The sequence below is a fragment of the Haliaeetus albicilla genome, chromosome 10 (genome assembly GCF_947461875.1).
Source record: "Haliaeetus albicilla chromosome 10, bHalAlb1.1, whole genome shotgun sequence".
Taxonomy (NCBI): Eukaryota; Metazoa; Chordata; class Aves; order Accipitriformes; family Accipitridae; genus Haliaeetus; species Haliaeetus albicilla.
The window spans coordinates 13419515-13444776 of NC_091492.1; the positions used below are offsets into that span (position 1 = coordinate 13419515).

The window sequence follows — 25262 nt, forward strand, 5'->3', positions numbered from 1 at the left end:
GCCTTCCAGATGGGGCCAGGAGGCGGGAGGGGAGGGTGGAAAACAAGCCAGGGAGAGATGCAACAACATGGGGTTCAGGGGAGATATTTTAAAAAAACACAGACCAAAATACCATAACTCCCCCCAAAATACCGACAAAAATATAACAGACAAACAAAAACCCAATCAAAACAAGAAAGACCAACCACAAAACCCCCACACTCTCAATGCTACACATTTTCAGATTTGCTTACAATCAAATCCTTCCTCAAGTCTGTGGAGAGTTTCTCACAGATTTCAAACAGGCACTGGGCCCATTCTTACTCTTTCAGTTACAATACAAAAACACCCTAAAACTGGCCATGAGTCTTGGCACGATGCACAGACTTTGCTAGCTGTTATTTTCAGCTATGGGGTCCTGCACGTGCACAAATCGTACAGACAAGTCCAGTGAGCTGCAGCTAAACCGCCCCTGCTTTGGGAAGAAACCTATCTCCACGTAACTCGGGCACGTACGTTCAGGGTATAGCCTTAAAAACAAGCCTTTAGTAGAGGAAGCCCCAAGACACCTAACGACAATGTCAACCTCTGCAAGCACAGCAAAATAAATACTAGAAATACATAGATTGCAAGACTAAGAGGTGGATCAATAGCGAGGAAAGAGAGGGTGAAGGAGGAAGACAGAGGTAAGTTTGCGGCACTCGAGCAGCAGGACAAGGGCTCTGTGCTACAGGTGCTGTGTCCCCGGCTGCCCCGCGCCCCTTCCTCCCTCCCTTGTGGCTTGGGAAGTCATCTTCTAATCCTAACCGGGGACACACGCTATGTTTTTCCCATTCTGCACGTAAACGTCACCATCGTGCTACTTCATGCTGGGACACAGGTAGCTTCAGAGGCTCTTGCAGGGAGGAGAGGGAAGGTGGGGGCCCCGCTGCCTGCCAGCACGCTCTGTTACGGTACCCAAAAACCAGGAGGGGATGGTTTGGGTGACGCACGGCATAGGTATATTTTATTCAGAGCAAAGCAGGCACCTCCTCAGTCTACAGTCCCACCGCCCATCCAGAAAAAGATGATCATGAAGATACAGCTATGGGAACTCATATAAATAGCACTAAACTTTAATTTACAACAGAGCCTAGCACAGCGCCCCTTAATTACAACCAGACCCGGGAATGCAAGGTGTCTAGAATGAAAACAAAGGGTTAAAATACCTGTCTGGATTTTTTCTTGAAAATCAGTCACTGAGAATCATCTGTCAGTAAGACAAAATTAATTACTACATGTAAAATTGAAAAAAAAACCAACATAAATTTAAATATTACATAATAGTACAAAAATGTTCATAAAATCCTATTGTTAATGATGCATGTTCACCTTTCTAATACTCAAACTAGCCAAGATTATTATACCCAATTTGCAATAATCAAAAAGGAGAGGAAAAGAAAGGACTTTTTTTTTTTTTAATTATTTTATCTGACTTTAGAAGCTTTGGAAAAAGCCTTCCACAGATTACAGTAACTTGCAAAATTCAGTCATGTTTTTGAATACTTTTACAGGGCTGGTGCTGAAGAAATTGCTGAAGTTTAAACGTTAGACATTTTATGCTTAACAAAGCTCGTAAATAGAAGCTTTAACCACTTCATTCACTCAAATCAGGGAAATTATTGCACTTTTGCAAGTATTTTACTAATTTATGCATGGTTAGTTTTACTTATAAATTAAATCAATTACTGATAATATATTAAATATGTTTTTAAGTTTAACATGCAAATATAGTTCTGTACTGGAGCTTTAAGGCCTTTTTTGGAGAAGGTTGTACATGTTTACATTAAAAGGGCTTTCAAAATTTGGCAGTGTATATACGCACAAGTTCCCTGGAGCAGAGGCACAAACATCCCACACACCCCAGGGCAGCGCCTGGACGCTGCAGGAACCAAAGGCAAGAGTCCGGGGAACCACCTCCCACCTCCAAAAAGAGATTAAAAAAAAATAAAAAAAAATCCTAGCCAGCATACTATGTGGAATGCTGCCTCCAGCTGGGATAATTCTTAAATTAATAATAATAATTTTAAAAATGCAGCATCCTGTTCTAATCGAGGCGTGGCATTTGCATCATCTCCTCCAACGTTGCTTCTTTTAGCCATTTTCAACACACAGCCCTGCACCTCTCCACGAGGGCAGCGGCTTGGTTACGAGGGATAAGACACAAGCCCGGCCGCGACTCCAGCCTTGCACTCACGTGGTCTGACAAACACTGATCGACGCTGTGCCATTTGGTTCCCCCCTTCTGAAGGCAGGACAGTTTATGGCCAACTCCCTGTCCCTTTTCCCCACACCATCAGCACGCAGTGCTGCATCTGACCTGCCTGAGCTTTCCCACTCTGCACCAGAGTGAGGATACAGGCTGGCGCAGTGATGGTGAGACTGGGACGCTCAGGGATGACCACGTCATACCAGCTCTCAAAACCAGTCCTTGCGATATTTAGCCCAAATACCAAAAGCTAACAGGATTTTAAGGAGTAAATTCAGCAGAAGCTGGCTACATTCATCCCTGTGAGATGCTGCTGGGTGCTTCATGTGAGAGACTGAGCAGCCTTTTTATTGTGGTTAGATGCAAAGAGGGGGTCCTCGGCATTGTGCAGTGCAAGTCCCACAGATATCTGCCTCAAGAATAACTCCATCAGAATCCTGGATATCTTACTGGTAGATAAACAGGTATAAAAAGAAAAAAAAATATTGAAGAAATATTGAAATTAGTAAAAAGCTTTTTTAAAAATCATCAAAGCTTACAAAAACACTAAATACTCCCCTCTACCCAGACGACATCCTCCAGCTGACTCACAGACTGCCACTGGTTACTGCCCTGGCCAAAACCAGGTATCATCAAAGCATGGAGCCTTACAGCTAGAAAAGCAAGGCATGGGCAGATCATCTGCTGTGACAAACATGCCCAGCACGAAGATCTTCCCTGAGGGTGCAACACCTCCACGTCTCCTCCCATAAAACTTCCAACAAAAAAAAAGAAAAAAGAGGAAAATCTTGCAAAACAACTGCTAAGGCTATGGAGTCAAAAGAAGTCCTATGTTAACAGGGTAGAAAGGTGGGGATGCTCACACAGCAGGGCAGTTTTGAGGAGGCTGCTCCTCCCAGCTGGACCAGCACCAAAGATGCAGCAAGCATCAGTCTGCTGGTGCTGCCCCAAAAGCCAGTAAGCAAAACACTAGTTCCTTCTTGGACCCAGTTTCCTTGACCAAGAAAGCTGAGACTGCAAACTACCACTAAGAATTGGACGGGAAAGTGTCTTTTGTTGAAGACATGAAGTGGGGGGAGGGGAATAAAAAAGCAGCAGAAAATGGGAATTGGTTGCCAAACTGGAAAAATCAATTATTCTACTGAACAACAGTAGTGACAAATATAGCTGCCTTTACTCCCTCCTCCTCCTCCTCCATTGAACAAATTGTTAAAAGAACCAACAATCTGTTGAACGACAACCCCCAGTATGGTGTCATCATTTAAAAAGTGAACACAGAAAAGGTCTTGTTAAAAAGGAGGCACAAAGCTCCAGACACAATTTTGGATTCGCCCTCAGTGAATCCCCACGTTCGTTTTGTTGAGTTTAAAGCAGGCATTCTGAACTGGGTGTTTGATCATATCAATGCAAATAAATGCTTGAAAAGCACCCAAAACAGCCCAGATCATGACGATAGTGTTTGGACTCATTCCATCTAAGAGCAAATTCCCACAGTCACTTAGCCCCCAACCTAAGATCTTCTTTGCTTGGCTTTTTTTTTTAAAAAAAAGCATATACCAGCATTGTCTTTGGTCCAGTTATTGCACTTTTAAATGCAAAATGAGGTTTCAAAACCAGCTGATAAATGTTTCTCTTCAAGCAGGATGAAAAAAACCCTGGTGGTGACACACTGGGTTGGCAGTGTTGTGGAGCAAGGTCCCGCAGGTTTCTTCGGAAGAACTGCTCTCACATTAGCAGCGGACAAAGGAAAATGGTGGGAATTTTTCTTCCTTGCCACGTTGGTGATGAGGGTAATGTTAAATGAAATGGGAGGTGTCCGTAAGGCGAGGCTGAGGCTTTGCTCGTGCAGGATGGGTGCTGGGAGCAGAGTACCCGCAGGGCAGAGGCATGGCTGGGGACCCACAGGCACCTGCACCTCATGTGCTGCAGCAGCGGGGCCCATCCCTTCTCATTTCTTTAAAGAGATTTTACATCTTTACTGTTAAAGTGGTGATCTGGTAAAGGTAAGGGATGCAATACCAAGAGGTAACAAGTATTGACGAGATAAACCAGAGCAGTGATGTGCCACGCCAGGAGAAAACCATGGCCAACACACCATTACAACAATCGCTGGTTTGGCCATCTCAGGCGACCAAGTTATGATTTTTTAACATTTCCAGCCTGTGGCAGGTGGTTCACGCATCTCTGCTAATAAAACAGGATCTCATGGCAAGCTTCAAAGCTGTCTTTACACTTGTACTCTCAGGCACTTACTACAAGGAATGTACCCATGCCAATAGGCTTTCATTGCCAAACTGGTAAAATTAATAATGATGGACACCATTTTTTCTTTCTTTTCCTTGTTAGATGAATACATTAAAAAAACAGGTTAAAAACCTAAGAATCTTAATAGCTGTTGAGCATTCAGCAGATGGTACCATCTAGACCCATCTAATTTGAGGCCAAGCAGTCTAAATCCCAGTTGTAGACAAGAAATAAAATTTAATAGTGATAAATAGGGGGCAAGAGCAATGACTTGAGAAAACCAAGGGGATCATCCATTCCTTCCACTTGGAAAATAAAGGGCAGTTACTATACTTAGTGGCAGGAGATTTGACCAATGTGACAACAAATAACCAAACTTGATTCTGATCTAATCTGTAAAAGTGCCATTTCAGGAGTCATGTCTGATTTATGGAGGGGTAAAGGGATCCAAGTCAGGCTTAATTCTACTTTTGCTCTACAAGTAATATCTTTAAAACACTAAACCTTGGAAATGAAACCAGTTTTTTACCCTAAGAAAATATGCCATGTCTGAACCATCCACAGAAACTGCTATTTTCTGTTAATATTTCTAAAGCTATTTTTTAATTCTTTCTAATGGGGAGAGTTACTTTTCAGAGAGGAAAGAACAGCAAAAGTGAAAAAAGAGAATGATTTCTGAGTACAAAGTGCAATGAAAGACTGTATATGCTTTTCATGTAAGCATACATTATGCCTTCCATATTGTTTAAACTTGCTCATCACTGAACTACTCTACATGTAACTAAATTACAAATGGCTCAATGCTAACAAAAAATAGCAAATTAAGACAGAATCAGGTCAGACTTCTGTTTGAATTATCTAACCGAGTCTCTAACCTGGCGCAGTATTTGGCCACAGTCAAAAATACACTAAATACACACAAGCATATATATACACATACATGTATGTATGTCTATGAGTGTGTGAACAAATGCATTAAAAAAAGACAGAAAGTGCACGAGATGAAATCTGCTTGCCTGCATGCCACATTATATTGCCAAGGGATGAGGGGAGGAAACAGGACACATTCAGACCAAGACTCCTTAATTGTGGGTACAATCTGACCCACAAAAAAACATTGAGATGCAAGATGAAGCGTTTGCATCTGTGGATACCTGACTTGATCCTGCCATCAGGTAGACAGACACCAGCTTAAATACCCAGAGACTGTGTGAAATTATAGACAGAAATCCTATGTTCACAGTAAAAAACGCTAAAGGCAGTGATCAGCCTAAAAGGTTCATTGGTAGGAAAAGGTAGTAATATTGCACATTAATGAAAGCCTGGACCTATCACCTGCTGTAATAATTATCATGCTAATGTGGGGGGTTGCCTCAGTTTGTGATTTTTGGCATTACCATTACTACCAGAAACTGCAAATTCAAACACTGTATGTGGAACATAAATGACAAGATTCTCACCTTAATGCTGTGCAGAAGAAATAAATTATGTTTGTTTGGGTTTTTTTTTTTTTCATTTTCACTTTTAAATTTCCTTTGACTAGGTGAACCTCAGGCTATCAAAATGCACACAGGCATTGTAGCTAGACAGATACCAGCATACAAATCTCTTCTGTACAGGGAACACATAAACACTAATCCATTTTCTATACAAAATGTAAAACTTCACATGTTCTGTTCAAGCTCATTACTGACTAGTATCTTAAGCTTGTCAAGTGTTTTAAAGGAGCTTTCCAAGAGAAGTTTGTAGTTAAGCATATGGTAAGCTCGTCCAGTCCATATGACTGGTTGAGCATCGACCACTACTGTTGATACAGTTTCGCTCAATATTATGACAGTATTTGTCAATGAAAATTAGATTGCTGTCAAACTTTTCCCACTAAACTTACGGCACAACACTTGGAGAGAGCCAGCTTCATGACTCAAGCCAATAAGGCCTCTTCTAAATACTCCTCTATTTTACCCATTTGTGGAAAAGTCCCTGCGGATTTATTTCTGACTTTGGCAATAACCAATAAAGGCTTCCCAGTGCTTTCTGTGAAAAAATTCTGCGAAGCCATATTTAATGCATTTACCGTTTTTTCTTATATTCTGTGAAAATCTCATACGCAAACAGCCGCAGCATTATCTGGGCGATCTGTAAGCACAGGTGCATTTACAGACAGCAGAATAGGTGATGATGCCGTGCTGAACATGAGGAATCAAACATGGATGCAACATATCCTGTTCATGTATGCAAATATCTGCTCAAGTTCGTATTTTGATGGTCAGGGAGGACCATTTCATTATGTAATGAAAAAAGCGTAAAAAACCCTAGACCCAACATGTCCAAAAATAACAATTATAGCTTTACTATCTTTGAAATAATTCAAAGGAGTTAGTTGGTGAAATGTTGCATGTTTTAAACAAATATACTGCAGGTTTCTTCTTTACCTTTGAAATTTTTTTTCAAATGCTGAGAAACAAAACCCATGAATAAAATACTTTAACTTCACTGAGCAATTACACCAAAGGCTGCTTCTTAATCAACCTTAAACTTAAAAAAAAAAAAAAAGCATTATAACCATTTATAGCTTTTTTTTTTTCATATCACATTAAAAAAAGGTGTAATGGAAGATGCCAACAGTGAATAAGCAGTTTGGAAAGAAAAAAATAGATGGGTATACCAAGAACAGCATGGCATTAGTTGCAGTAAGTAATGAAAGACAGTTGCCACTTTTATTTGGTGTTTTACCATCTCCCTTCCACATGTGAATCTGTTCTCAGCTACCAATGTAGGAAAATACTTGTACCGTAAGATTGATTTATAGGATCATTCTGGAATTGTACTACTTTGCCACTGTTCCCCATGCCTCTCCTGAGCACATTTCTCATTAGATCACGAAGCCATCACCTCAGGATCATCAAATTAATGTGATGTGGTATTGACTGAACAGCGCAGCACCAAATTTTAGAAACCACCCATGCTGCTGGTGTGCCCGTGCTGGGCAGCAAGCCTGAGCTTCAGCCAGGCAGACCCCATCAAGGACGTCTCAGGGCACGTCCCATGCCTGTCACAGGTGATTTTTAGAGGCCAGAAAAAGCCAAGCTGCCAACCTCTCCCAGGTGGGAGGAGAGGCACATCGGGTCTGCTGGAGCAGGTTCCCAGTTTTGCCTGGGCACACTGGTCTGCAGGATGCCATCATAGGTGGTAGGGTCTTTCCAAGCTCAGCAGCAGATGGGGCGGCTCCAAAACCAGAGCCCACCTCACCCTGGGACTTTTATCTGTGACTCCTATTGAACCAGTCCTGCTCAAACAGATGGGCACTCTTTCCATCCAAACACAGGAGCTAGTAAATACCTTGCGTCTCCATATCCAGAGCCCACCTCACCCTGGGACTTTTATCTGTGACTCCTATTGAACCAGTCCTGCTCAAACAGATGGGCACTCTCTCCATCCAAACACAGGAGCTAGTAAATACCTTGCGTCTCCATATCCTTCCACAGTGAAGGGCTTCAGTTGGATGTTTCTACTCTAACTGAGCGAATACACATGAAGATTGTGCTGCGGTAGAAAATCAGAAGTCAAGATGCTTTTCTCTTTTCTAATCTGGGCTTGCAGAAAGACAAGTCAGCAGCAGCGGAGCTTTCCTCCTTTTGGGATCCCTTTGTAAGGACAGGGGATAGTGCTCAAGGTCATTGGCTTTGGTGTTTTTGACAAAATTATTTGTCTGCTCTTAAATTCAATAGGCAATTTCAGTTGCAGCCACTTCCCAAAGCCTAAATTTGGCAGTTTGTAATACTTAGTCAGTCTGTTGGGAAGGCAGCAATGTCCCTAAAATACAGATATGGAATTAAAATATGGAGTAGAACAATGACTCTATTTGTCTCTTATATGGAGACACATACACAGAGATTACTCAGATGGAAAAAAGGATATGAGAAGAATCCCAGAAATGACAAGCACATCATCATGTTTTAGACTGAGATATTTCTTTGAGAAATTATTTGCAACTCAGAGCCGTACCTCCGCAGCACACACATGGCTTGGGTACGATGAGCAACTGGAGCAGAGATTAGCTGGAGACTCTAGCAGAGAAAAATGGGAGAAGGCTGATACATATCTATGTTCAAAGGTGATAATGTCACCCTGGCCCATCACAATTTCAGTAGGCTGATGGTGGAATTTAAGTCTCTCTCATATCGAGTACACAAAGAGGTACATCTTGGCAGTATAACAAAAGCCAATGTGGGTGGCAAGGTAGCTGCAAATTTAAGCATGAATGCTCTGGATGTGGGGGCTTGCACCTGATTACCAGATGCTTCAAGCAGATGGCCAGGGAGAGGAGAGAACAAGGCTCATGGTTGCTTTGATAGGGTTACAAAAAGCACCAAAACCAGAGAACAGAAAAAAAGAAAGCTTCCCTGACTGTACAAGGTATCAGATCAACAGGGCCACAGAGACACAGCACACTCCACATGAGATTTGAGAGGTGAGTCCCAGAATCAGGCTGGTGGTTAAGTATCAGCAGCAAAGCTGATAGAAATGGGGTTTGGGAGGGGGGAGGGGGGTAAATAAATAAATAAAGATTACCAGTATGCAGAATAGGGAACTGCTATTTAAGCACAGGATATTCTTAGGTTTTCCTCTTTGAAGGAATTCCTCCCATAGGAGGCTTTGCGCTGATGTATCATTTAGTATATGTGGGAGTCAATATAGGCTTTTTGTTTGGGGCTGCCAATGAGCTTTCTTTCAAGCAGTCAGAAGTGCCAGGGCTGTAAAAAAAAACAAAAAAAAAACCAACCAACAAAAAAAACCCCAACTCAACATTACAAAGGAAAAATCAAAAAGCTCATTTTGTTCACTCTTCTGGAAGATGGTGGCAAGGGTTTCAAAAACAGTATTTCAGCTTCACACAACACAGGGTAAAAATTTGAGAATTTGACTCTATTTCACCTTGATGAGTAACCAGATAAAATTCAGCTGAGCAATCCACCTCAATAATTTGAGCAGTATTTGTGTAATGGGACGTCTGATTCTGCCTCAGGACCGTTTGACCTGGCACTGTCAAAACGTGGGTCTGGTTGGTAAGGGGGATGGGGCACCTCCAAAGACAGCCACTAGCCTTCCTGCCCCAACATCTCTAAGGCACAGTGGGGGAGAGAATTACGGTGCTGGCGTAAACCACGGGTAACCGGTGACCTGAAATCATTAAAAAATCCATGTTCATCACATTTCTCAGGAGGAGGCGGCTTCGGCTGGGCGTCTTGGCTAACCTCCCACTCCGATCACCGCACCCTGCCAGCTCCACTGCTCTGTGTCCTTTCAGTTTAGTATTTTATTCTCCATAACCCCTTCCTGGTATTTCCAAGAAGTGCACAGGATGGAGACGGATGCTCTCTGTACGTGCCGCCAGCGGCTGAACCGGTTCTTCTGTGCCCAAGCGCTACAGAAACATATGGCAAAGACAGAAACACCTCACTGAGCACCCGAACACAGCATCCAGCTGACACAACCCCCATGGACCCTGCAAGGCAGTGGGTCCAGGTCCACATTCAGAAATGGAACATCAGATTCATGCTGCCAGCCTCCACAAAGCATGCATCTACGCTAGGATAACGAATGTTTGATTGTTTAATGCAGTTTAAAAATACTTAATGTGCCACAATGGAAAGACAGATCTGTTGTTAGGGGCGATGTAGGGTGGTAGCACATTGCCTTCATGACTGCCGAGCCCAAAAGTCCCATCTTGCACCTTTCTGATGGTGGCAAACCATGGCCGAGAGGTTTGGTGCATCTGGGGAGCAATGCACAGGCCCGCCCCGAGGAGAATCGCGGTGGGGACCCCCACACCCTCAAAAACGTACAGAGAGAGGGTTTGCTGAATTCCTTAGCCCATCCCAGCCACGGGAATGCTTCATCTGACATCTGACAGCCCAACAGGCACCTTTCTAGAGGGCCAAGGGGCACAGTCCCCCCTCTGCCGCCCCATGCTGCCCGCTGGTGCTCAGGAGGAGGGAGAAAGGGCGTCACAGGGAGAAGAAAGGAGGATCTTACTTACTGCGGCCTCTCCTCTTTAGCGCACTAATCATTACAGCGCATCCGCTCAGCATTACTTTTTCCTTCTGCACAAATAATTAAGAAACACCTGTGTTCTCTTCATTCAGTAATGCACATTTCAGAGAAAGCGGCTCTTTTAAGCTTAGATTATTTTCTGTTACCGTGATTCAGCTGACAAAATAACGACTCACTTTGCCAAGGACTAAGAAAGGGGGGAGGGAGAGGCTATCAACTGTACTGCTAAAAAAAAAAAATAAAAAAAAATTCGACTGAATACTATTGAAAATAAAAAAGAAGCAACCTTAACATTTATCTCCTTCAAAATGGCCGGTGCCCCCATGCAACTTTGAAATCTGAATAAACTCCTGGAGATGACTCTTTGCCAATGTTCGCTCCTATGCCAGCTTTCTCACAAACGAACAGCTTGTATCTCCATGAAAACCAATGGATGGAACAAATTGTATTAAATTATGTAAAATGATACTAAAGAGCACAATCTACCAGTAAAAAAAAAAAAATTTAAAAATTGGAAAATCTTGGTTTTATAAATTTGAGAAAATTGTAAACGATAATTAGGAGGGGGAAATGTTAAATTTTTATTGCACTTAAAGGGAGTTCTCGTGGCTTTAAGCAGGAAATGAGATTTATTCTCTCATAGGTCAGACACACATAATTCTTTGGTGCCATTGACACCTGTGAGTTATTTAGCCTTCCTCATACTTTAGCATGTAGAGAAATCCCATCTCTATGAAGCTGAGCGTAGCCCTGTGACAGTCTCAAATTGTCCCTCCCCATCACACTGTAGGAGCTGTCAGTGCACATTATGTATCCAAATCTCCTTCTACTTCTCAGAGACCCTTTTTGGAGGGGGAAGGGGATGCAAATAACTGTAATTAGCACCAAATTTGCTATATCCTCAGAAAATTATTAAGGATATTTTCAGCACCTTTTGGGGACTTTTGTAATTTAAATATACTGCGACGTCCATGCAAAGAACATTCCAGTAACTTTGCCTGAAATGGGTTTTAAATTGATGATTTCTAAGCATGAGTCAGTTAATCATGAACAAAAAGATCTGACTATTTCTGTATCCAGGGTGGCAGAGAGGGTGAGGTTGTGAGAGCTTTTGGCTGGTTTGAGACTTTAAATGACACTATATTGGCATACAATAGGAAGCCGTAATTCCGGGCTTTGTTCTGATAGCGCAGAGCCCTGCGGTCGCCGAGCCCCACGGTTCCCCAGCCTCGTGTGATGCCGTGCCCGTGGGTTCGAGGCAGATTTTAGAAGAGAAACGCGTCCCCTGCAATGGCCGTGGGACCTGGCTGCAGGTTGGTGGCTCCTGGCGGGGTCCGGCAGCTGTGGGTAGAGCCAGAACATCCCCCGGGGCCATGGGAGGTGCTTGGTGCCCCAGGGCACAGGCAGGGCTCCCTCACCTGCCCCGCTTCACCGAAGGTGCCGAAAAATGAGAAAGGATAAACCAGAGATATTGTCTTCAATCAAAGAGACAGAGCACCATTAATCCAGTTATAAAATAAAGAGGTTTGTCTGCATATGCATTATTTTTCTTTCTTTCCCCTTTCCCCCTTTCCCTTGCAAGACTTTGAAATGCAGACTCATGATTCTTGGCTGCAACAGATAGTTAATTTATTCTGCAACTGCATTAACTCAGTGTACATCTAAACCTTCCTAACCTGTCTCTGGAAGGAAATTTTTATGCCGCATGAGTGAGGGTTACTTTTAACTCTCAGTTCTACCACACAGCTCTCCACTGCAATCCTAAAAAAACCCCACCACCACCCCACCACGCCCCCCCCCCCCCCCCAAAAAAAAAACCAAACAACAAAAAAAACCCAACTTCTGCAGCCAGTAAAGCACATACAAGAACTGCTCAGCAGGACAAATGAGCATTGTAGCTTCCATAGTCACATACGCCACAGGGAGCCTCAACTAATTTCCACTCTCAATAGAGCTTATACAGACCTGGAAGCTTAAAATTGTTCCTGTCTTTCCATTGAATAACACTGGGATCCTGTAAAAAAGACACTCCTTTCCTGAAGGGCAAGAGGAATTTGAAGGCGTGGGGGCTGCCGAGAGAGAAGGTGCTCTGCCCCTTCCCTGCGTGGCTGCACAGTGGCCAGTGAAACCAAATACACCCAATAAAACACAGGAGCTTTCCTGTCCCACCACTGCCTTGAACCCCACGTCTGCTGCTGGAAAAAGAGCCCACCCGAGACTGCTAAAGCATGAGAGCCAAGGCCAGGAGCGCCTTCTGGAAAACGACAGTGCGGTCGCTATTTTTGCAAACAGGTAGTGCTTAAAAGCTGGCCTTGAAGGGTTAATGCTTTGACTTGACAAATAAAATTTCCCCATCTCCATGATCCAGTCGCCACCACAGCCTACCCTCGTGACTCACAACAGCTGGAGTTGCTAAACTAGCAGCATCGCAGTGTGGCATCAGGAAATTTAAGATAAAAAACATATACAATATAAAAATAATCCTAATAAATTCTGGAAAATGTAGACGTGTAAAGCTCCACATGCTAAAAAAGCATCCTGCTAGAGAAACTATTTTTGAAAAGGCTATTAGGAGGTGTGAAAGCAAAGCTGTCTATTATGTTTCTAAAGAAAGGCACCAAATGCTTATTTTTCATCCCAATGAATTCTGAGTGACCGTTTTTGACAGACAGTTAGCACAAGGTCACTGCCAGTCAGCGGGCTGCCGGCCAGCAGAGCCTCCCGGGCGATGGAACTCCGTACATCAGAGGGACCAGACACTTGGGGAGAAAATTGAACTTGCCGAAACAACGTTGGTTTAGATCATGTGAATGAAACCTGATCTCAGCTGTTGTTTTCTGGGTTTCTCTTTCGTACCTTTTCTTATGCAGCGGGATAATTTGATTTTTTTTTTTCATCATTAAAATCCAGCAGCTCCTCTACTTACGTGTTTTTCATGTGGTAAATTGAGAGAATAATAAAGTATAATAATAAAAAAAAGACGGGGAAAATATTTCCTTCCCCTCTGTGTGACTCCCACCGCTGACAATGCAAATCCCACAACACATGTTTGCAGGGAAATCAGAGCACACTCAGGGCTGGAAGTGCAAATTCATCTCATCTAAATGATTAAACTAGTAACAGTTATAAACAAGGAGCTTTTTATCCCACTGATTTTGGGATGGGTTACTGCTTTTCTCCAAACAGTCTTCAAATAGTTTATGCTAACCAAAATATCCCTCCAAAAACACAGCCTTGCAGTGACCAAATAAACAAGAGGATTACTCCAAGGGGGAGAAGGCAGCACGCGGAGGGAAAGCAAACTTTGTGGGGCTGTGCTGGGGTCCTGACAAACCAGGCAAGCACCACGGTCACCTTTTTGTCCATGTACAAGATGTCGTTTTATTTGATGTCCAACCTGCAGCAAAAATGGTGCATTCAGAAACTCCTTCCTTCTGCTTTAATTCCTGTAATTTCATCTAAAAATGCTGTCAGATTTTTTTTTTTTAATTTGGCTATTTAAACATTTAGGTTTGCAGATTTATTTATTTTTTAAAAACAGTTCTAGGAGTTTTGAGAAAGCAGTTTTCAAAGGAGATGGAGGACTCTGCAGTCAAACTTCATCTTTATCAGTTGCCCATTATCACCTCATGGTAAGAGACCAACACTCCCATCTCCTTATGCTTTCTTCTCCCTGAAGGTACGGGCACACCTAGACCTTTACTGACTCTCTGATGCACAGCTCCCAAAGCACCAGGAGGATTTTCCTGGTCCATGTCAAAAGCTGCACACTGACTTCAGAAGCCTTTGAATCAGGCCCACGATCTGTAGCAAAAATACAGTGACATCCTTAATTTGCTTTCACACCAGCTTCTCTCTTTTTTTTTTTTAATATTAAAAACATATTTCATCATTACGATCTACATTTTCATTCACACACATATTTTTCATTATTTTTTATCAGTTAATCTAAAATGATACACTAAGTGCTACCTAAAAAGCCAGTTTAATATTGTTTTTTAGAAGGAAAAGATCTGACTGATTTCGCTCAGAATTCACTTCCATGAAGCCATCAGAGTTACATTGGTATAAAACTGATATAAATAAGATCAGGATCAGCTTACAGGTGTTAGGCAACAGAGTAAAAGAATACATTCAAATAAATTCTTACTTGTATAGCACTCTATACATGTGTTGGAAGTACTATTTAAGAACACAGCAGTTGAATGAATAAAAGAATGCCTTTTAAAAAAACCCAATTATTTATACGTCATTGCAAAACACCATGGGAGTAATTGCTTTCTCCCCCAAATGTTGCCTGAAAAATCCAGAGTACATGGACTAATAAGGACCTCCTCTGAATTCAGGGTCTCCTAAAAATATGACGACTATCATAAAAATACTTATACAGGTGATACACAGTTTTTCCATCAGACTTTTATGCAAGAAATTGGGCTTGCATATTACACATGATTCAAAAAGAATAATTAAAGTCCTACATGGACACATATCTGCCTCAGGGCAGACCTTTTATGTTGTTTTGCATTCCATGTGTCACTCAAAAGAATTGCAACTGGGAAATGATGTTGAACTAAAATAAGACAAGAACACATTGACTAAAATTATACCCTGTCCAATTTGCTGACACCCCTTTAGACATCTCGCCATGATTGCTCTGGTGCAACCACTGTTCTACGTATGGGTGACATTTAAACTAAGCATAGTTGTACACTGAAATCAAATAAAGGATTTGAAGACTTTTTTTTTTCCTCCTTTTTCATACTGAAAAGTACATGGGATTTGAAAGCAGAGGAAAAAGGACATACTTTGAGCAGTGATCTGGTTTTGTTATCCTGTCTAGAAAAAGCATTGTTGGTTTTCTACAATTAATATATTTGGGTGAGATTAATCAGATTAGGAGCCTGAATCTTCAGCCCTCATGTGCCCCAAACTCCGACAGAAGTTAATGGGGGATTTCAGCTCGCAAGGATAACAGGACTGAGCCTTTATTCTGCAAAACCAGATTTCCTGAAGCCCTGGCATGTGAATACATTTAAGTAACCCATTGCCTAGTGCATGGTTTGCCTGGTTCAATTCACTGTGGATTCAGAGGCTGCGGTGGTACATGACAGCAGCCCACCTTCCCCCGGTCCTGTTATCCCACCCCAGCCCTTGTCATCCCGGCAGCCGTTCAGAAAGCGAGGAGCGCAGGATGAAAACCCAGGCATTTTTATGATACATTAGATCCTTTTTTAAACCACTTAGAGCTAAATTTAACACATCCTCTGCATGCTACCCATCCCACTTTTCCTTCCCACCTCTAGCCTTCTCTTTGGCTGTTTTGTTTTCTCTTTCGTTTCACTCACTTCCTTAATTAAGTTGATAATGTAATTATGTCACAGCTGTAGCATCCTCCTTTTGCAGAGGTGGCTGGATTTCTGTAACTTCAGCCTGTTTGATGATTGATTGATAGGTATGGAGATAATTGTAACTTTTCAGAAATGTTATAAATAAGTTGTATAAGGAAGGTACTGGCTACGGCAAAAAGGGGACCAACGTTTGGCATCAAGCAGGTCTTGCTTACGTTCTGTGGAAAGCCAGAGCTATGCAGAGAAATGGGAGCAACAGGGAATGAGGGTTTTTAGCGTAGAGTTCCTGAGTGCTGGGAGAAGGAAAGCACTTCAGCTGGGGGAGGGAAGGAGAGACCTTCCCCATCTCTCAGTAATTGTCAAGGCAGAGGCAAGAAAACAGCCAGTTCAGTAAAATCTCAGCCTCTATATTGCACCCCACCCCCCCACCCCAAAAATACACAAAAGGGGTTGCACTGAGCTACTGTACATTCTCAAATGGAAAAACCTGATACACTGAACAAAGGGTTCAAGCTAATTTGACAGATAACTTGTAATCAATACATTTACCTTCCTATTTTGCTAAAGAGTAGAATTTCCTGTGAGGTACTTTATATATGACTCTTGGTAATGAAAGAATACTATCCCTGACCTTTTACTACATACGGAAATATTTAAGTGTTTTACATCAACACATCACGGCATATTAATAGGAGACAATCTAGGAGAACAGTTAACCAAGAAGAGGAAAAAGCTTCATTTATTACTCAAATTTCCAGAAGAGGATCAGAAGTAGTACTTGCTCCTATGAACAAACAAAACGTATCTACTGGGAAATGTAAACAGAGTCAGTGTGAGTCATGAGACCCATCATGTTTTAGAGCAAATCTGCAAGCACATGCATATTAGAGCAAATCTGCAAGCACATGCATATTCCAGAAATAAAATATATTAGCAGGAGGTCAAGGTTGCACACTGAAGCAAGCAAAGAGCTAAAATTTGGCCCTTCTTCCTCTGACGTTGACTTGCTTGCTCCTTCTCTCTTCATACGCTACTGCTCTGCTCTTCTTGACATCCTGCATCTTTCAGTGTGCACTTAGGAGATGCGTACATGGAAAACAAAGTTCTCCCCATCGTGCCTACATGTGCAGCACAGCCTGCCTTCCCTTCTGAGTGCTGGGGGGATCGTTACTAAAAATACCACTCTCGAAATGTTACCATGCACACACCAAACTTTGATCTTCCGAGCTCCATATATCAATCAGAATGAAACCGGTTTTACTGTCACATGCACAGGCGCTCCTCCTCAATAGCTGCCTATCAGCCCCTGGGCAGTTCAATGGGGAAACCGCACCAGATCCCGGGGCTTTCACAAGCACCGAGCTCTTTTGCCACATCGCTGCCTCCGTGGGCAGAGTGGATGGGATCTATACCTTCAGCCCAAGAGCAGGAGGCCTTTTCTACACCAGCTTCAAGGCTACAATTTTTATAGACAGCTGTATGTGTGTCAGTGAAAGGAGAGGAGTGGCATGCCTTTCTCTGGCATGCCTGATATTCTGTGCAGATTTTATCACGCACAGCACTTGCATAAAGTTTTGAGAAGCTGTTTATGGAGAGCACATTCTCCCAAGGAGTGAGATGTTTCTGGTATTTAGGACCCAGTAGGGCCAGCCATTAAAATACAGCAGGTTTTACTGAACAGATAGGATACCTCTCTGCTGGTGCCAGGCCTCCATAGGATCAAAAGACATCTACCTTAGCCATACCCTCGGTAAGCCTTTCATCTGGCTCGGGTTTCCCCACCAGCAGAGAACCACTAGGTTTGCACAGCTGCAAGCCAGGTATGACCATAACTTTTACCAAGTTCTTTGACCATCTTCTGTCTCACATGTGGTCAAGTCACAAACAGGCTCTGACGTATGCGCGCTGTTAACACCGCTGTATCCCTCTGAAAAATGCATTTTAGAAGCGGTTACTCTTAAGTATTCCTATGCAGAAAAAGAGATGCTCAGATACTTTCTAAGAATTGTGCAAGGAATTGTACGCAGTTTTCTGTGGCTTTAGGGAAAAAAAACGTGGGAAGAGGATCACATGTGGTGCTACTTGGATTTTATGGTGTTTGGGAAGATAACTTCTAGCAGGCATCTGCAACCAACCTGAGGTACAGAACTGCTAATTGACACTTCAAAACTTTTTCACACGGCCACCTTTGTCCGTGTGTCTCTTCAGGGACTGGCAATCAGTGATGAGTGCAGTACATATGTATATGGTGGATACTGTTTCTGATAATGAAATCACTCCAACAAAGTCAAGTGAATAAACAATCTCCACAATATACCTCGAGATCCTTTAAGCTCTATTGGTATATTACCATTGGGCAAACATCACAGGTCCAGACAGTATGGACACTTCATTACCACCATGTCACCACAGCTTTAACACTGTGTTTATCATGCATCATTTAGATCCATCTCTTCTTTAAAAAGCAGAAATACAGAGGGGAACAGAAAACACCAAAAAATACAATGCCGAAGTTGTGCACAACCTACTGTGGTCAAGAATAACAGTGAAAAACTTCAGGCGGTTTTCACATCACGGCATTGGTTATTAGACAGAGATACCTCCCGAAAAAAAGATTACAAGCTCAATCTCCTTTGCATTTCAGGGAGTCCTGTGTGGGCTGAGATGGAGTCAGCTGTGCAGCCCTTTGGGGAGGAGGAGAAGCTATGCCCTCTACCATGCAGAAAAACCAAAAAGCGAGTGATGCAGTCTTCATGGGAGGACTCCATTACCAACTGCCAAAAGAATCTTCTTGCTATTATGAAATGGAAATTATTTGTAAAGCCAGGTTAAAGGTCACACGCAGGCATTCACTGGGAATTATTGACATAGGTATGACATAGATGATAGCCAATCAAAAAGCAATTTTATAAACATTGTTATTAAATAGTAGGGTAATTGCTTTAAGTACTGGAGGAATGTCAGGGTCATATGAGAGTTTTGTTGGTGTCATAGTTTTTTATTTGACACTTAGTGGATCAATGACACTTAGTATTTATTCTGAAATGTGAGCTGTGTCGCCAGCCTAGAAGCTAATCCACATACCACATACTATCCCATACTTACATAGAAATAATTTCTGATTTTTATTTCATTCACTAAGTATCCAGCAATGCAAGCGTCAAAGCTCTCCACACATAAAAGTGTGGAAGTAATTAGGGATTATGTGGTAAGTGTACAAACATAGTTTATATTACTGTGTATTAGAAAGGACCCCTTTTATAGCTGCCTTTGTCAATTTGACAGAGCAAAGGGTTTTAATGTACTGTAATAAGAAATGTAAGAGGGGGCAAAGGACAGCATGGCTGTGATGCCTGTTTGTAAACTGCCTGGCCCTGAGGTCCTCCCTCTCTCCTACTCATCCATGCTCCATGCTTATTCTACGGTCATATACATTTTAACCGAGTTAATAGCAGTCTGGTGGGGGGAGAGGCTGGGGGAAGTCCCTTAAATGCATGTTGTTAGCTGCCTCTGGAGCTTATAGCAGGGCTTCCACCAGGGCAGATGCTTGCAGAAGACGGCATGGTACAGATGATCGGGGGCAAAATTTGCAGCATAAAATGTCTTATAGAAATATTTTACTTCTTTCTCTTTGCCCGAGGCCCCAAATGCACTCAGAATCAGGTGACTGACTGAAAATAAATAAATAAATGCAAAAAACTGTCTGTGAGGTGAACAGACAGGCAGGGTGACGTCCGGCCGAGCCCCTGAGCTGACATTTTACGAGCCTGAAATTTGTAACGGGGGTTCCTGTATGTTCAGTGGCTTTGCAGTGGCTTTGCTCTGCACCTGTTCTTCATCAGGACTACAGAGAGCCCCGAGAGGGTGCGTAGTCATGCTTGAAATGCCTCACCCCAGCCAAACCACCTACCCCGCTCCCACCCTTTAATGAAAAGCAGGTCAGGTACAAACGTTTCTGCAGCCTTCTCATGACCTCCATAGGGGTAAGTGGAGGGATGGAGGGATATGGATTGTTATTTACTATTTAGAAGGCTGGCAGCATCCTTCACTTCACATGTAGCGTAACAGATGACAACAGTGCTTCACTGCAAAGAGTTCAGAATTTAAATTGTAACGTGAAATATATACTACCCGGTAACATCCCTGTCACACACTGTGAACTTTAGCTCAATTAAAAAAGAAATCAGCCGACATTGATAAAAAGCTATTTTCAATATAACCGAAAGGAAAATTGTACCAACACCAATTTAGTGCAATGTCAAAACAAACCCCAAAGGGAAGAAAGGAGGAAAAATAAAGGACCAGAGCATACACCTTAGAAATGGGTAGGTACACATAAAACACAAACTGTCCATTTTGAAAGATGTGGGATAACTGCAATGTACCATTTTTGAACCTCTCTGCTCTGTGAGCATAATGGGCATCTCTCATCCTCTGGCAGGTGAGACAGCCAGCCCTCTGCCAGCCGTCCCCACTCTTGCCTTGGACTTGCACTACACCACAGAGCAAACCATGCCAAAAGTGGCTAGTAGGTAGCACTAGACAGAGCTCAAAGGAAAATCCAGCACCAGAGTTACACGATGTTTTACCTAAAGGAGTAAGTATAGTGAGGGCATGCCAGCACAGAGCTGCGGTTGCCACCTGCAGCTGTGGAGACAGGAGCTCTGCCACAGCTGGATGGGGAATTTCAAAGGGCTCTTGCATTTGTTCTGGCCTTTTACCTATTATGCCAGGTTCATCCCCAAGATCTACGGTATACAGTGTAAAGCCTGGAAAAAAATAAGCCCTCACTGAAAATGTGAAAGTCACAATTTACTGTGATTTATGCAGTAGATAATATGTTCTGTCTGCAGATTGACTGAATTGGTGGTCCCACATTAAATCTCTAATCTGAAGCATGCAGAGGCTCCTCAGCAGAAGTTTGCACTGCAGCAGAAGTGCTTCACTTCCCCAGCAATAATCCAAAAGGCAGCTACTTCCAGAAACAACATTAAACAAATCAGCATTTCCCAATGCTCTGGAACTGTAATAATTTAATGTGGTGGTAGCTGCTTGGCACTTTGGAAAGCCAAGTAACTGAGTTGGATAGCTCTGCAAGGGGCTTAACAGCTTTGGTCTGGGAGTTCTGATTCCCTAGAAGTTACCGCTGTGATTTTTGTACAGGGATGATAAATCCAGGCTCTGATAGGGAGCTCACATTTAAAAATAAAGTCACTGATCTCTATTTGGCATACAGCAGAGATGTAGCAAGCATGATGAGAACAGGAGAAAAGATCAGTCACCAGAAAAAATGGAGTACAGGAAACAGGTGATAGCATTAGTATAATTAATTCCCCATTTTAAAACTTAAGTTTATTACTTACAGACAGACACAGGCCTAGATGGTATGATTTAGATACTCTATTTAATTCAGCATTAAGAGTTTGGGGATATTCAGGTCCTGTCACAGCTTTGAGAACCTCAACTTCAACCCATGGCAGATCAGGGGAGTTCAGCACATTACCTCCACCAGGTTCACCCCCGACCCCAAGCCCTGCTGGTTCCATCCCATCCACACCACCCCTCTCACCTCTCTTTGCAAGATCTAAACACTCACACTGTACTGGGTACACAAAACATCTATGGGATGCTCTCGCTGACTAGCAATGGAAAGAGAACACAGTCACCGGAATGGCAGTTAACGAAGACCACAGGTTTTATTTATGCACGTACTTGTGAGCATATGTGTAAATAACCAGATCAAGAGTACAAGTTTTCATTCTGCAACACGTAGCTACAGGACACCACAATCTCTTACCATAGCTAGAGACTGGATTGTGAAGAAGGAAAAGGCTCGATCTGCATTCCTGCAGAAATCTCTGCTGTTTCACCGTCTGTCAGTCCATCCCTGGCATTTTCTGCTGCTGACTGGCCTTTGCCTATAGGTGGCCCGCCACCCTACTGCAAGATGGTTTACCTGGTTACCCAACCAGACCACAAAAGACAGTAAATGTATTCCCCACAATGACAGTTCCCCGAATGAATTTATTCTGGCTTGAATGCCATTGAGTCCCATTCATTATAGCATACGACCAAACAGCAGCTCCCTGGTTTAATAGATGACCACTACAACCCAAGAACGGACCCTTCCACACAGATTGCATTTCTCTATGCTCAGGCACATCCCTCCTCTTTCCAGAAACCCCCGTCAGGTCTCCTGCAGGCTTCCTCCACACACCTCAATCAGATGGCATAGTGCCAAAGGCTTCTGCCAGCATCTCTCCTTGGATAAAATGGAGACCCATTTAATCTAGATCCAAGATAAAATGAATCATCCTCAGGTGAGGAAAATTATATAATATCAGTCCACGGTCACAACGTCCCCCAGGGTGATAGGAGGTACCTTCATGTAGGGCAAGACAAACCATTCTTTTTCATCGAGTGGCAGCACTGTGCTTCCCATCCATCTAATTACATGCACTCCCAGATGATCAATACTGTTACATAATGACTTAACTGCTACTGTAATATAAATACTGAATGATAAGAGTAATACCCAAGGAAGCAGTGGAAAAACTGGAGACTTGTTAAGGATGACCACTGCAGAATTAAAAAAAAAAAAAAAAAGAAAGAAAAAAACACGCACATTTTGCATATAAAAAGAGTACTGTAATTTATTTGAAAGCCTAGTTCTTATCTACTGCAGAGTAAAAATGTGAGCCTCATAAAGACAAAATTCTCCACTTTCTATTTCAACATATTCAGCATGTAGAGAAGCATATTCAGGAGGTTTCTATATTTGATGATCTTTTTCCATTCAAAGTTTCTAATTAGTACTATGCCCTATTCTGTGAGTTTTATTTTCAGCACTAGAGCCAGCACACAACACCCAGAATGCCTGTCCTTCAACCAGATAAAAATATGTACGTCCACATTCATTCTGTAGCAACAGATCCTTTTTTTAACTGCTTGGTGAGGACTTGGAGCTGGGTTGACCAAACACCAGAAACTCAGAATATTGTCCCCGTTACATCTCTGTTCATCTGTTCCCATTTTATAACAGAAATACTTTTAACCAGTGACTGTCATTGAATGAAGACATGGTGCAACAGGTCAGTCAGTCTGTCACATGTCTAGCAGCATAGATATTTTGAGGCTCAAAAGTGGGAAGGGTTTGTAGTACTAGTACCTCAACGCAAGCCCTGCTTCCAGTGCGACCTGTAAGCCTGCCTGCCCTCCAGGGGTAAGGGGGCTGTATTCAGCACTAGGTTTGCAGCAGCTGCGTACAGTTTGCCTAACTACTTGTCTTCTGTCTTTGTTCTAGGATAGTCTGCCCCAACTCTGATGCATAATCATCAGTGTTTGGTTAGGACACCACAGAGCAAGCGTGCATGTTTCCTCTATACCTTGCCAGAATATCAGCTCCAGTATTTTGCCAGCCTAAGAATGATGGACAACGCTCAGTCATTCTGCTCCGAAAACTTGCCTTCCCACATTCACACTCTGCAGAGAATCCCTAGAAACTTACAACTACCCACAAGGGAGAAGCTACCAACCCCCAAACCCATCTGAATTTAGAGAGACCGGTACTGATTTCATCCTATCCTTTCCTTTCCTTTGCTGAAGTTTAACCTCTAAAGACCGCAGCGACTCCCATGACCGTGTAGGATCGGGGGCAGCTATGGCTTGCTGTGTGCACGGTCTCCTCCCAAACACACCTGAAGGGCAGCTCCGGTTCTGCCCACAACAACTATTCCCAGTATAGATCAAAGAGATGCCCAGGCAAATAACACAGCTCTATGGGATTTCCATATCCCACGCAGTCAGCCAAGATGGGCTCCAATTGCTTTGACCCATAGCCCACCACTCAGCTTTGTGATCCTACCTATTTAGTATTTAAGACTTTTTCCTGACTCCTGAAAATCTGTCAACAAGCTTCCATTTGCATTCAACATTAACAAAGGAAGAGCTGAAAGTACAAAAAAATCTTAGGGGTGGGAGAAGCTGGAGGGAGGTGTAATAAAATGAAGTCAAATGAAAATAAAACAAAAGAGGAACACGGTACATAGCAGGAAAATCAAAAGACAAAATGAAAGATTAAGGAGTGCAGGTAAAGATAAAATTCAAAAAATGCTTTAAATGTTGATTCTCTCAAACACCCTACTGTTTTTGTTTCATGCAGTATTTTGATGCTAACATCTAATTATTCTTTGCAGTGTTTTATCTCCCCCATTATAGTATCACCAGATTTTTTTTTTATTGGCACTTTCCTTATTAATGATTACAACACCTGCATTTAAGGAGCTAAATGAGTTCTCTCTTTTCCTGAGCTGAAGAGAGGGGGGTCAGCAGAGAAATTAGAGTTATTCTGTTGTATGTGGACACGTTATGCTCAAAATTATCTTTGGCCATTGAAGTAGCTCCCACAGCTTGCTGAGGCAAAAAGAAATATTCCTCCCTGTTCCTAGCTGTGACCCAGGAAAGGTGAGGAGAGATCCTTCTGCTCTCCGGTCAATCACAAGAGGAATTTAACAAACCTTTCAGCTTCAGCCTAAAAGTGTGAACAGTTTCCTTTTAAATAAACGTCCTTAATTAAACTCAAGGGTTTTTTTAGACTCATACAGCAGAAAAACATGTCCACTAAAAAAATGTATTTACTTTTCTCTCCACTGTGGATTAGATCCTGATGCTTGCTGTAGCACAGCGCATTATAAAAGCACCCTCGATACCCTGCCGGGGGTGGTCCCCGTGTATGGCAGTACTCACATGGCACGTGTGGAGCCCGTGCATGCCCGTCCTCGGCAGCCCCACAAGGAGACAGCGTGCCTGGAGAGCAGCCGGGCGCTGCTCTTCACCGATGAGCTCTGCCTGGTAAGGTTCCCAGCGGGCTGACAATGCCAGCTGGGGGAAATTAAGCTGTGCCAGAGCTGGGGACAGGGTGGTTGCTGCCCCCGCCCATGCCACCGCTCGGCCCCTGCAGGGAGAGCTGCCCTCCCAAGGGAGCCCCCAGGGATACAGCCCAGCTGGAGCTGGACCTTTACCTCGGCCACATCATCCCAAGGGCAAGGTGTGGGGCTTCTGAGGGTGATTCTCTACCAAAAGAAACCTGGGCTGGCAATAAAGCAAGGAAAGCCCAAACGGCGGTGGGGGGGGGAGGAAGAGATATTTACTGTTTACACACCAGGCAGAAAAAGCAATCCAGAGTGCAGATAACTGCAGATAAACTTTTGCCAAGAGCCAGAAATTTTTGCACCTTTGCAAAGTTGGCAACGTGCCTCAAGCTTGCTACTTTATTGGTTTTTTTTCCTTCAGGCTCCAAACCATGCCTGCAGTGCTCCCCACACAAGGAACAAGTTACGGTAATATATTGGTTTTGACTGGTTTTCATACATTTTGGTTTCTCAGGTATT

The 25262-nt window shown here is 42.9% G+C and overlaps 1 protein-coding gene across 13 annotated transcripts in view; it reads right to left on the minus strand.

Moving 5' to 3' along the window:
• Nucleotides 1-25262, minus strand: part of ZNF536 (zinc finger protein 536) — a 357464-nt gene that overhangs the window by 66339 nt on the left and 265863 nt on the right. The window contains exon 9 of one of the 13 annotated variants that reach the window (XM_069793543.1): nt 1188-1228. The exons of the other annotated variants lie outside the window; for them this stretch is intronic. Coding sequence (XP_069649644.1) covers nt 1215-1228 — 14 coding nt within the window. The 3' untranslated portion in view covers nt 1188-1214. The remainder of the gene's footprint in view (nt 1-1187; nt 1229-25262) is intronic. 13 annotated transcript variants of the gene reach the window in all.